Raw genomic sequence first — 13,797 nt, forward strand, 5'->3', positions numbered from 1 at the left:
TGATTTGCGATCCTAGCATGCGATTGCATGTCATTGTACAACGACTTATTGGCACCCGTTACCCGGTTACAAGGTCACGTTAACATGATTGTTAAGCTGTTTCTATTGAGAACAAAAATCACTACAACACACAAAAAGTGACGATCCAACAAAATAGTCAATTTTAATAACGTCTGTAAGTACTTTTTGAGTATACAAATTTATACACATACTGTAATAGGGTGGATATTGGAAATTATATAATGTTGATAAAACACACAATTCATATTGCATAGATATACAATGTGATAGTCATCAATAAACCATTATTCAAGCACTTCCCAAAATAAAAAAAAATCGTTCTATAATTTCAATACTGATCAGAAATGAAAATTTGAATACATACAACTTAATAATGCAGATGATATTTACACATAAGAATCATTTTTTTTTTTTTTTTTTTTTGGAAAAAACAAACTACATTTCATTTATAACACATTCTTCAATCGCAACATAATGTCTGCAACATAATATAAATTCATTTTGTAAAAATTAAAGATTAACTATAAAACAAAAAGATATGTTACTGCAAGGAGATACAAGTTCTGCATATCTCAATGGTTACAAATGAAAATATATAAATATATACTGTATATTTTATATAAATTTGTCCCCAATGTTGGAATAATAAAGTTTATTACTAAAGTATCCTAATCACAATAAAACATTTTTAAGCCTGTTTAAACATTCTATGCCTGTTACTGGTACACTTTCAGGTCCCATACAGTACATAACCAGTATCAAATACATGCTCGTGGTAGACCATGCCCATTGGTTGCATTTGGTGCTTCCAGTGAGCCATGCCTACCAGATGCTCATGGTAGACCATGCACATTGGTTGCACCTGGTGCTTCCAGTGAGCCATGCCTACCAAATGCTCATGGTAGACCATGCCCATTGGTTGCACTTGGTGCTTCCAGTGGGCCATGCCTACCAAATGCTTATGGTAGACCCTGCCCATTGGTTGCACTTGGTGCTTCCATTGGGCCATGCCTACCAAATGCTCGTGGTAGACCATGCCCATTGGTTGCACTTGGTGCTTCCAGTAGGCCATGCCTACCTGTGATTATGATGTCAGATACTTATTTATCTTTGGGAACCTGTTTACGTTTGGGAATTTCAATGCAGATAGTGGAAGATTCTTAGTATTACTTGAAAAAAAATAAGAGTAATTATAAACCCCACAAACCAACATGGCACTGTATGGTGAAAACACCCCCTCCCCACAGCAACATGGTACAGTATAATAGATAAAATTCCTTCCCCTGTGCAACAGTGATCTTGTGCTTATATAAAACTCTAGAAAATGAAAATCAAATTAAGTTTTCTATATAAAATTCATTGTATACAATCATGGCTTATTTAGAAACTACTAATAGCTAAGTGAAAACCCCCTTCCCACAGCAACATGGCATTATATCAGATAAAATGCCTTCCCCTGAGCAACAGTGATCGCTCACAACACTCCCCTGAGAAATAGTGTTTTGTCAGAAAAACACCCCTCCACTGAGCAACATACTGTTATATATCAGAAACCCCTACTATTTTCTGGAGGGGCTATAGACCTGGTATAATAATCAGTATAAAAATCTAATATTTGTGAAGTATTATATAAAAGAAATTTAAATTTGTGTTTTATACATTATTGTCAATTTCCTATTTTATGTTTATAAGTGTTTTTTTTTTTTTTTTGCATAACCATTTCTTAAAGGAAGACAAGTATATTTGGTCATTTATTAAAGCACCAATTTCACACATTGATCAGGACCACCCCTGACCCCATTTGTATGAGGGTGGGACAAAAAGAGAATAGACAAAAAAAACTATTAAAAAAAACCAAAAAAAATGCAGAAACAATGTGTCAGTCAGATGTGCAATAGGGGCTACCCTAAGCTCCTCTCTATCATATTTTTTTTAAAGTTTCAAAGCATAGTTATTATTTTTGGAAGACAAACTTGCATATTTTAAACTTATTTGTATTAAATTACTCCATAAATAGTATAACTTTCAATAAGAGTATTAACAATTGGAAGAGGAGTCATCAGATAGGGCAAAATATTGTCTAAAGAGCGCCTTCTACAATTTGCTAGGATATCTTTTAATTCGATATTCAGCATTAGCCAAGCGTACCCTTTGACCTTATTGACATTTTGCTTATAAAACTTTACAAAAATAAATCATCAAATCAAGTTTTTAATGATATAAAATTCATTGTATCAATCATGGACTATTTGGACACTACTAAGAGCTAAATGATATGTTTTAAATCTTCATTAAATTAATTCTAAAAATACAAATGTGACTTTTTTGGAAGACATAACATTCTCCAGTGGATAAAATGTTTGGCAATGGCATTTGTATTATTTTGTTTAACTAGCCAATGTCTACCTCAAGAAAAATGATACAAAATAATTACTGTTCAAATGATTAGCTTTCAACAAAAATAAAAATCAGCACAAAATGAATTAAAATTTATAATGAAACAAAGTCTTTCTTTGAAAATTAATATATTCTTAATGAATATCTCTTGATAAATACTAATATTTTGAAATAAATTTAATTATTAATCATGCTAATTAGTATTTATCATGAATGTATTTTAATTGTTCTTATTTGCATGAAATTTATGAATCATCAAAATTACTGTATACTATATTTTGATTTAGTATATAGCCCCCTCTATGCTTGAACTTCTTATAAAAAGAGTTAAAAAAAAAAGATTTAATGCATATGTTTTTTTTCAAAAGTATCTACAATTTAATGGAATCGCAAAGGCCTGCATAGGAGAAATGCAATGCACATTCAGAGTGGGTGCATGTGATATAAACATGCATGTGATATAAACAAGTGCCCCATCAACATGCATCTGATCTAAGAATACAGAGTGCTAACTAGGTCAGAGGTCAACAAGCATTTACTGTATGCACTTTTTGCCTCCAAAATTGGCGCAACTTCTTGCAAGAGCACCACATTTCTAGGACTGGTTTGAGAAGCATCACAGTTGGATATTGTGCATTTGTTTGAAAGGAAATCTTGTGCACCCAAATGTTTTGAAATTTACCTGTATCGAAATTCAAATGCTTGCATTGAATTACGAACTGACTCTCATCTAGGCCTATTTGAACAGTGCCATTTGCGTGCTGAATTTGTGTAAAGCTTTTTGAAAAAGACCAAATAAACCAGAGCATTCTAGTATCCCTCTATAAAGACACCTTAAGCAATAAAAATATATCAACATGCATGAAGACACACCATAAGACACATCCTAAGAAATATGAATATACTATATGATAAATACAGAATTTTTCATTTCTAATCATTATGCTTTTTTTACATTATGAATGTTTTTGCATATTATTACATTCATTTTACTATACAAGTATCTAAAATATGATCAGAAATTACATTTAAACATTTTTTTTTGTTTTCTATAAATACCACAACATTATGTATTCACACAGATAGTATGTACATAAAATATACAATGGCTTGTTTTTGTGTTTTCCTTTCAATCAATATGAACTGGAATGCATTGTTAATTGGTTACAAAAATGAGTTGACAGATAATGGAAGACAATAGGCATATTAGTTTGCTGGTCTACGCTCTATAAACAGGACTGTGCTTTGCATCAGAAGATACCTTTGTTGGGGTGACAAGACCAGCACTTGTAAAGGGAGGTAGGAACATTCTTTGACGGATGTCAAATGGAATTGCGGCTGCCTGTTCACGGGGAACCTGCAGGAGCTGAGGACTCAACAAGGGTGCAGAAATAAACCTAGGTGACAGAATTGTTGGACAAGCTGCTGTTAGAAGAGGTGGTTTGATGTCCTGGAAGACAAGCTGGTTTTTCTGTGCACCTTCCAGAATTCCAGGAATAGGGTTGAATGTTATGCCAGGAACTTGTGGAAGCGTAAATCTGGAAGACTCAGCTTTGCTGCCTTTCAATGGTGATACCTGACTATTAGGAACTGCGAGTTTTTTTTTAGAGTCGATCACCCCTTGTGTTATTGAACCTCTTGTGTCAGGGGTCATTTTAACTTTAGACAAATGTGATGCATTTTTATGAAAGTATCTGTCACTTGATTTGCCATGCTTTGACCTGTTGCCACTTTCACGGTGACCCATTGCATGATGGGATAAATGATTTGTAGATTTTAAAAACTTTGTGTCCGCATTATGCGATACTTTTCGTTTTTTTGGTAGACTGAGGTCACAGGGCTCCTCTTGTTCTGGGGTACTGTACATAGAATTTGACACAGTCCCATTTTGTGTGTGTGTCTGTCGCTTCTTAGAAGTGTCAACTCTATGATTGAATTGTGGTGGCTTCATGTACGGAGCCTGAAGCAGCTGAGGGAAGTTGTTGCGCATAAGAGCAAATTGATTTGAAAGCATCATTTGTGGAAACCCAAGATTTGAAAAAAATGGTTGCACTAATCGTGGTGTAATAATGATGGTATCTTCAGGAGCAGTTGCTTGGACCTTAGTTGAATCTGTAACTTCCTTACTCTCTTTCTCAACCTTTCTTTGAGTGTCAGTCTTTTGCCTTAAAATCAGATCGCATGGTTGCACCATACCTGGTTTATTTGTTATTAAATCTCCTTCACTGCCATGGGTATGTTGGATTACAGAAGCCCGGGATGTAGTTGGCAGGCTCTGTAACTGTCCTGATGTGGCAGCCAGTGTGTTAGCTTTCTCTGCTTTTGGTTCCTCCTTAATTTGAGCAGGATGGAAAGTATTCACAAACTGAATACCTGGATTAGGAATGGTATGAACCGTGGCTGCCATTGGCTGCCCATCATGTTTAATGGTTGCAAATATCGAGGCTGGGTTCACACATTTCAGAATAGGGTAGGAAGCCGGTGGGAGAGTACTATTGGTCTTGTCAGTTGATGAGGCAGCAGCCAGGGCGAGTGCTGGATTGGTCGGATGATGCATACCAGCCTGAATTGGAGTTATTGCAAGCGGCTGGCCTTCACTTTTTATTTGCAAGACAGACACATCATTCTTAGGCATTGCTTCTCCACTTTGTAAAGCACCAAGTTGCTGAAATTGCAAAAGGAAAAAGGTTATTATGTTGAAAAATATATTAAAACTTCAAAAAAAGCAAAAAAAGTTTTTATTTATTATTTGTTTTATTGCAACTGTCAACTTGTAACTGCCACCTGCTGACTTGAACTGACAACTGTTAACTAGCCTACAGTCAAACCTACCTGGGCCTTTAATGACTCCAGTCGTTTTCTCTCCTCCATTTCCCTGACATGATCTTTCAACATTTTGGCTCTTGGTTTCTTTACCCTTTGCCTAGGCTTTTGAAGTAGCATTTTCATTGCTGGCTTCAGGCTCTGATCCTTGGTTTGCCCCTTACTCTGGTCTTTGTTCTGCTCCTTGCTCTGGGCCTGGCTGGCAACTACTGGTTGTGGTACATCCTTGTTATTACATGTAATTTTCTTTACCTTGGTTGCGGGTGGAGTGATCACCTTTTCTCCTTTGAGATGTTTTTCATAAGATAACAGGAGCCTAGATGTGTGTAAAATAAGCAAAGATCATTCAATGATTTTTTTTTTAAATAAACAAATTCACTATCAGGTTAAGCTACAGATTTTACTCAATTTGTGCAAATTACGAGATTTCTTTGACAACGAAAAGCTTTGCTAACAATAAAATTTGTTTAAAAACAATAAATTTTAGTTCTTTTACTATTAACAAATGTTTTACTTTTCGTAATGTCTTCGTGTACATGTGGCTGCACTCGTACTACCGGGGCTGCCCCCTAGCTGGTCGTAGATCTGCTTCCACTTTCTTTGATCGCACACAGCATCATAACCACCAACCTTCTTAACTTCATTGAAAAATAGGAACAAGTCGACTGGGGACAGATGCAAAATATTTGTGTAACAATGGACATATTAAAAAAGAAAATATCTTTATGATCAGTAAAAGAGTTACAATTACATATACAATACATAATGAGGGTTGAAGGAGAATACACAATTCCTTTGTATATATTATTTGCAATATAGAGTATTGCATTTTACTGTAATAGAATGTGGTTAACCACTTTAACGTTTATGATGATGTTCATTTATTTGATCAAAGAAAAAATCAAGAATATTTATTGATGAATTTGGGGCTTTTAAAATCTTTCCTGCATTTATTTATTAGATTTATGTGATTCTTCTAAAGTTCTGTGAATCTTGGTACTGGTACTGGTAGAGGCAATGCGCCTCTTCCTCGCGACTATAAAACGCAGTTCTTTTCCCTGGTCATTGGGTCCACATGCTAAGTGTTGCTGCTGGTAATCAGCGCAAAAGCAGGCAACCCCATTAGGTAACCATTTATACTCCTGGTTGGAAAGAAGCAATGCAGATAAAGTGTCTTGCTCAAGGACACAAGCCAAATGCACAGCGAGGGATTGAAACCCAGACCTCGAGGTTAGGAAACCAAACTGTTCCCGCTGCGCCAAACATGTCTTAATTGTATTCTCTTACTTTTCTTGAAGCCCAAGTGAGGTATCCTATCAATTGGTCTCTTCTCTACTTCCATAAACTGGTTGAGACTTTCAATAAACCTTGCTTCCTCGTTCACTTTGTTCAATCTTGGAGTTATCTTCACCTTCGGCCTTATTCGGCTCTCCTTTCCTTTCAGGAGAGATTTGTTTTTTTCCTAAAAATTAAACAGACAACTATCTGTAAACTTAAGTAGAAACTTTTCATCTTTATACTCTATTGTCTTTTATTGTACATGTACTGGGAGTCCCAACTGACCTTGACTCAAAAAATAATGTTGAAATATAAATAATAAATAAATATACAAGCCAGGTCAGACGAGGCAAATGCCCCTGGGTCCAAGCTGGCCCTAGGACCCACAGGCACTCTCGGCGGCCGTGTCTGAGAAAACCTAACATGCTACAGCTAGTAATAAGGAGCTTTCAATTGCACGACGATGTTAGGACGTAGCACGTAATGGACGTTACTAAAAGTCTTGTTAGGACGTAGCACGTAATGACGTCACTAAAAGTCTTCTGTGTACATGCGAGTCCTTATCGCATGGAATCTAGGACACAATTTGGCCAAATCCACGTATGCAGAGAACGTAGGATGCCCTGTACAAGAGTCACGCATGAGTGAATACGTTTTAGCGTTGTGTCGTCAAACCAATCAAAAGCTCCATAGTGATACATGTTGAGTGTGTCTACCTTTTCCACAAGTAAGATCTCTGCCTTATCATTGTCGTCATTTTCTTTACTGCTGCTGCTGCAATTACCCGCTGGTTCATAGTCTTCATCTACACTCGAGCCCTTCTGTAGACTTCGCTTTTTCCTCGGCCTACCTTTCAAATTTGGTGCTGCAGAAAATTTGGAGGGAGAAAACATCAAAAATATTACCACAGCCGATCAGAGGGCAGCACCAAGTCTAAACTGTTTTAACTTTCAAATTATTCTAAAACTGTTGCTCCACCCTTGTGTCTTTAGGATAGCCTTACCAAATACAAATTAAAATGAATATTTTTGTAGGCTGCTGAACAAATAATTTGAATAAATGTGTTAAATATTAATGATGCAAGGGAGATGTTATCAATATACTAAGGACAATAATTCAACGACATTTAAGTACAAGTATTGATTAACAACATAGAAAAAAGAGAACTGTAAAAAGTAAATTCTTACCTAATTCATCACAAATCTTATTATGATTGATCAAGCTAGGAATATCTGTTGTGTCTCGGCAGAATAGAAGCTTTGTATTTCGGTAAGGTGTCACGATGCCTCCCAGCACTGTCACGTAGGCATCAGTTAGCATCCTTTCTGGCATGTTCTCGATCCTCTTTAAAACTGCTTTGTAACGACAGTAGTTTGGGTAACTCACAATGTGTACTCTAGGCCTCTCTTGGATTTCTGGACTTTCTACAAAAAAAAAAAGAAAAACAATTTTTTTTCGACATCATTCAACTAAGTTTGATTCAATGAAAAATAACAAAGGATTTGATGAGGTTTAAGGGAGTGGAGATGCCTTTGGTTGAGCAACAAATATGACAATCTATTAGCATTGAACCATAGTACAGGAATTATAGTGCCACTGTGTCATGTTGTGAGGTGTGATTATTGAACCATCATCCCAATCAGGCCCTCTACTGATATTAATTCCTTTATAAGACCAGAAAAAATAACTATTGTTATTGAAGATGAGTTTTAGGGGGAACATATTCATTTGACAGATCAAGTTGTCAATTCAAAATTTCCAGTCACGTATTCAGCCAGTTTAATGGGTAAGTTGGCCGAAATAAATTGCCATTCTGAAACCTTCGAGCTATGAGTTAAAGGACGGCCCAAATCAGAAGTTTAAATATAAGGGTCATATTTATTTAATAATCTTTTATCAATGATAATAGTAAATATGATTATCAACAGGTGGCCATTAGCTATGAATTCTATTAGATTTTTACAATTAGATTAGAACAATTCATGCCAGAAAATTCAAGAGAAATAAGTTGTTTTTTGTTAAAATATCGATGTATTCACTCATTCTCTAAAGTAAAACAAAGTCTGCTATGGAGAGGTGTTTTGGGTGAAATCCAAAACAATATAAATATTTGAGATGATCCCTGTATTAGTGACACAGCTCTAAAGATTTATCACTTATCTGCATCATCTAATCTTAACACTGTTTATTAACCATTATGAGGAAGGCTCATATATAGGCCTATATAGTATACTTTCCAATAATATGGAGTAATAGCTCTTTACAGTAATGTTTAACAATAACAAAATTTGCATAATTCCTTACAAAAAAATAAAAAAATCTTAAAAATGCCGTCTTGATGATCTGTTATTTTCATATAATTTCTTAACCAGTTAACATAAATATGCAGCAATAAAATTGTAGTTTAATATATTTTTTTCCAGTGCCTTTTTCAATATCATTGTAATTTGTTTTTTAATTTCACCATTAAAACAATATCAATAACATAACAATAACAACAGTAAGTAAACTAAATTTCAATAGATATTTTGCTTCAAACACAAAGAAATTGAGAAAAGTTTTTCTGTTTTTTTTAACACAAATGCAAAAAATTAGGAAATAGCTGCAGCAGATTGACAATAAAATCACTAGATTAGCTAATCATGTCATGTGTCTGACTAGCTGGTCACATGGTATTACCTGTTGCAATGGTATGTATACATATTCATGAGAAGCTATTTATGGAAATCAACAAACTGATAAATATCACTGTACAAATTAAACAACTTAAATTTGTGATAGTGCTTTATGTTTTTATATGATATGTGATAAAGTATTTTTAATGTTTTTGAAATTGGAAACAGAAACCATTTGTGTGCGACAATCTAAACTTTAATTCAATCGTTAAATCTTTGTTTCGATGAAAGAAATCATAATCCTAATATTTAAATGTTTTTCTTAGGTTTGTGATAAACTCCTTAATCCTTGATGGTTCACCATGATGGTACTAACACCTCCAGGTAACACTAAGTAGACAAAGGAATTTTAATTGTGATTCATCTATGGTATGCATGTTGATGGATCTTTTTGAACAGCTAAATAATTCAGGGTATTATTGTATACTCTCGTTAAACAAAGGAATGTAGAATCAAGACCTATAAATATTTGATTGATATCTTCTTGTAGAGCACTCAACATTGTTTAATTTCATTAGCTAATTTTCTTTTAATTATTATAACATATTCTTTTTCTAGTTCATAATAATTCTTAATATTATTGTACTTATTATTATTATTATTATTATTATTATTGTAATACTATTGTAAATTGTACTTTGTTAATATTTTTTGTGTTTATTCAAGAATATTTTTGATTTTTAGCAAAAAGGCTTAAGTGACTAATATGTTGATGGAGTAAGCAGTAACTTAAAGGAAATTGTACACTCAACTATAAACAGAATCCATGATTTAATAGCCAAATGCCATTTAAGTTTGGAAGTTGTTTTTCTCTTTTTTGGCCTCATAATTTAAAGAGCCTAATTATATAACTAATTATTCAAATAATCACATATTTGAAAATCTGGTGGCCATGACGATAAGCAGCAGCATTTGGCAAATTATGTAAGACTGAATTGCAACAGGATGAACTCTGCAAATTACATCAATCATGGTCATGTGACCTGCTGTGGGTGTGGCTACATGACAATTATGGTCATGTGTTCTGTCATGATGTATTATGGTTCCACCAGAGGGCTTGGCTTTGTGTCGACTGACAGTGCCAAGGTGTTTCTATGACACTGACAATGGGATTGCATTCACAATTATATTTCCTTGTAAAAATGTTTTCTATTTAATAAGGTTTTGGATGATTCATTTATTTATGACTCACAATATCAAATCTAAAAAACTTAATCTTTAAAAAAATCTTCTTATCCTTAATTATTCACAATCATATTTCCATCCTTTAATTTATTGTTAATTTTTAAAACTTGTACTTGACATAGTCATTGCACAGTAACTGCTTTCAGAATATAAGATACTATTATAGTATATCATATCATATAATAAATGTATTAAATATACTGTATAATACCACCAACATACCATAAGTATACAAAATACTAAAATAAATATTTAGTGAAATGTTGTTTCTTTGATATATAGAGACTAAGTATTTTTAAAAACTTACGTATGACAGTTTTAGTTGACTAAATCAACTAAAGACTAAATGAAATTCTTCCAAGTATTACTGTATATATATTTTATTATACTATAATATACTTTTCATTTTCATTACTAGACTCTTTGATATCAGGAAATAATTTGAGTAAATCACAAACCTGATTTTAGTACTTAATACCTGTACAAATATTCTTTTTAATTATTAAAATGCATATCTTCAAATTACCTAAAGGAGATAAAAACCTCAAGTTGACAGAATATGCAACTGGCATAATATTTAATCTGATGAACTTTACCTACTCAAGTTTGACATTTGACCTCTAGGAGTAGGCCTTTACAAATCACAAATTTAATTCACTTCATCAATCAAGTTTTTCAATGGTATGTATTGGAATGTGATACAGTCAGAAGGCAAACCAAATGAAATCTATTTGATATGGGAATCTCTTGAAGAATTTGGAAAACAATTTACAAATTGATTTAACCATATGATATTAATATATATAAGCATAAGTTTTTTTTTATTAACTGTTTATTTTAATTGTTTATTTGATAGCAATAATTTGAAAGTGAATTATGATTTTTTTAATTATCATCCTTACATATTTTTATTTTATCAATGCACTGGGATAAATGTGGAATGTGTTAAGTCTGCCCAATCCATCATCTAAATTGTTTGTGGTTTTAAAAATTCTGACGCAAACAAAAATTTACTATTGCAGTATTACCAGGGAGTTATTACTGAATAAATGAAGGCCTATGCCTACTTCATTAGTACCCTAGGGCAATAATACAAGCCTTGAACAACTTTTACAACTTTTGTTCAACAAGGGCAATCACAAAAGATCTGCTTTCCCAAAACGAACTGCAAAATAACACAATATTATAGTGAATGGTTACATCTCCCTGGTCAGTCATACTGCTTAATTCTATTGTAAAACATTCTCTTTTCCTGTTATATGAATATACTTATTTAAAAATACAAGAACCAGTAAATTCTTGCCCAGGCACAGTGTTCTATTTTTTATTGCCAATTACAGGCTCAAAATATTAATATTTTATTTCAAAGAAAAGTATTATTGTACAGCAATTACTTTATTATATTAGAGGGTATTACGTAGTCACACCAACTCCACTTATGGTACAGATAAGATCTCATTTGACATTTGACCTCAACAGCATCTTGTCTCTTATTTTGTCTTTATTTTTTAAGCAATTTCAACCTCAGTCTATAGGGTGTGGAAAAATATAATAAACAAAATTAACAATGAACATACCTATCACTCTTCTGCTCTTTTCTATTTCTTTAATGTTGAGTCCACTGGAGATCCATAAAGAATTGCTACAATTATCAATATCTGAAGCGTCCTCTGTCTTGGAATGTTGTTGAATGTTACTTATTGCTTTGGTGCCATTAGGCCAAATAATATCATCACACACCCACTGAAGGAGGTCATGTAATTTCAAAACAACCTTGTTGTGATTTGCTACTACTTCATCCTGAATTAGAATTTAAAATTAAAATGAGATAAAAATAATATAACATTTCTGAGAAAAAAAATATTGAGTCATAATCATGTTTATTTTAATACCAGCCTGTATTTATTAAATAAACTTAAAATTTTATCTGGAAAGTGAGAAGGAAAAATAAGGTTTGAAATGGAATTTAATATAAAATAAAAATTATAAAGATAATATTCCTGTTTAAAAGAATATTCAGTCAAATAATATACATTGTGTTATATTAATATCAACTTTTAGTTATTAAATCACAGGCTAAATGTATAAATGAAATACTAATGATTAATGGTAAAAGTCAGAAACAATCATCAAAATTATGATTTATACCCATGTGCATATAATTTAATAAGTTTATATCATGAGCAATACATATTTAAAATTAAAAAAATTAAACAAGTTCTTATTAAACTTTGAAATACTGTTCTATTATTTTTCGAAGGGGTGTTTCTCGTGTGAGAAAGAATAGGCAATTAGTCGGTTTATCCAGGTAAGTATTTACAAAGTAGACTCATTTATTATAATACCATAAAAGATTTTCAGAAATTTTATTACCTATCATGAAACGAAAATGTAGCAGAAACTAGATTATGTCCTAAGCAATAACCAATAATTGAGATGGAATGTTTACATACAGATCATTATCATTATCACTGATATTTTTTATAGAAATTTTACACACAATAGCTCGAAGTAATATTACAGGTCACTGGAGACACTAATAATCACAAACAATGCACAACCTATTCTGCCCCTAATAGAAAATGTTCCTGTAGTCACACAGGAACATTACGGAATCTTATCAGTTCCTTAGGGAGAATTCCTTCAGTCATGCAAGAATACTGGACAACCTCCCTGTCCCTACTAGCACATATTTAACATAAACATTTGCTAGAATGTTTTGCATAAACATATTACAAAAAATTTCATATTCAGTTGAGTGATAAATTAAAATGGAAAAAGTGCATATGCTATTGAATTGAACCATAGCCTTCAAGTTTAAGAGTATGAATTGTAACTATTATATTGTAAAGCTACAGTAAGTCTGTAAAATGTAACCATTGTTGGGTATATATTCATAAAATTGTGTCTGTACCCTCTCAAAAATTGTATAACAGAACGTAATTGTTTTCTTAAAGAATAGCATCTAAATTGTTAATAATAGTAAGTGAAACGTTTTGTTCTCTGCTTTGCTGACGATGGGTTTGTAATCACTTTAAAGAGGCTCTGTGATTTTAGAATTTTGAGCTTTTTCTTGTAAACTGCAATACAAGGCCCAATAAAAAAATTATTAGTTTATCATCCTCACTTGCATGTCATCCGTGGTAATGAAAAAAAAATTTTTTTTTTCCCGTCTTTTGAATTTTTTTAGTAACTAGCTAGTAGGTATTGTTTGCATTATCTCAATTCATATATTTTACTTTGAATATCATTATATCAACAAACAACCCAATGGTGATATTTGGCTTTAGAAAAACAAAAACTTAAAAAGCCTCCCAAATATCAATACACCAGCAAACAACTCATTGGTGATATTTGGCTTTAGAAAAACAAAAATTAAAAAGCCTCGCTCCCTCATCACTTTTCCAGTCTAGATTGA

At 32.8% G+C, this 13,797-nt stretch overlaps 1 protein-coding gene across 1 annotated transcript in view; it reads right to left on the reverse strand.

Moving 5' to 3' along the window:
• Positions 1-138: 138 nt before the first annotated feature.
• Positions 139-13,797, reverse strand: part of LOC117105802 (AT-rich interactive domain-containing protein 5B-like) — a 34,097-nt gene continuing 20,438 nt past the window's right edge. The window contains exons 3-9 of the mRNA XM_033247082.1: positions 11,957-12,179; positions 7,707-7,943; positions 7,236-7,384; positions 6,529-6,703; positions 5,756-5,906; positions 5,251-5,557; positions 139-5,083 (exon numbers count right to left, since the gene is read on the reverse strand). Coding sequence (XP_033102973.1) covers positions 3,638-5,083; positions 5,251-5,557; positions 5,756-5,906; positions 6,529-6,703; positions 7,236-7,384; positions 7,707-7,943; positions 11,957-12,179 — 2,688 coding nt within the window. The 3' untranslated portion in view covers positions 139-3,637. The remainder of the gene's footprint in view (positions 5,084-5,250; positions 5,558-5,755; positions 5,907-6,528; positions 6,704-7,235; positions 7,385-7,706; positions 7,944-11,956; positions 12,180-13,797) is intronic.

Source organism: Anneissia japonica, unplaced genomic scaffold, assembly GCF_011630105.1.
Source record: "Anneissia japonica isolate Jap-2015-1 unplaced genomic scaffold, ASM1163010v1 scaffold287754_len4335492_cov202, whole genome shotgun sequence".
NCBI classification, from domain to species: Eukaryota; Metazoa; Echinodermata; class Crinoidea; order Comatulida; family Comatulidae; genus Anneissia; species Anneissia japonica.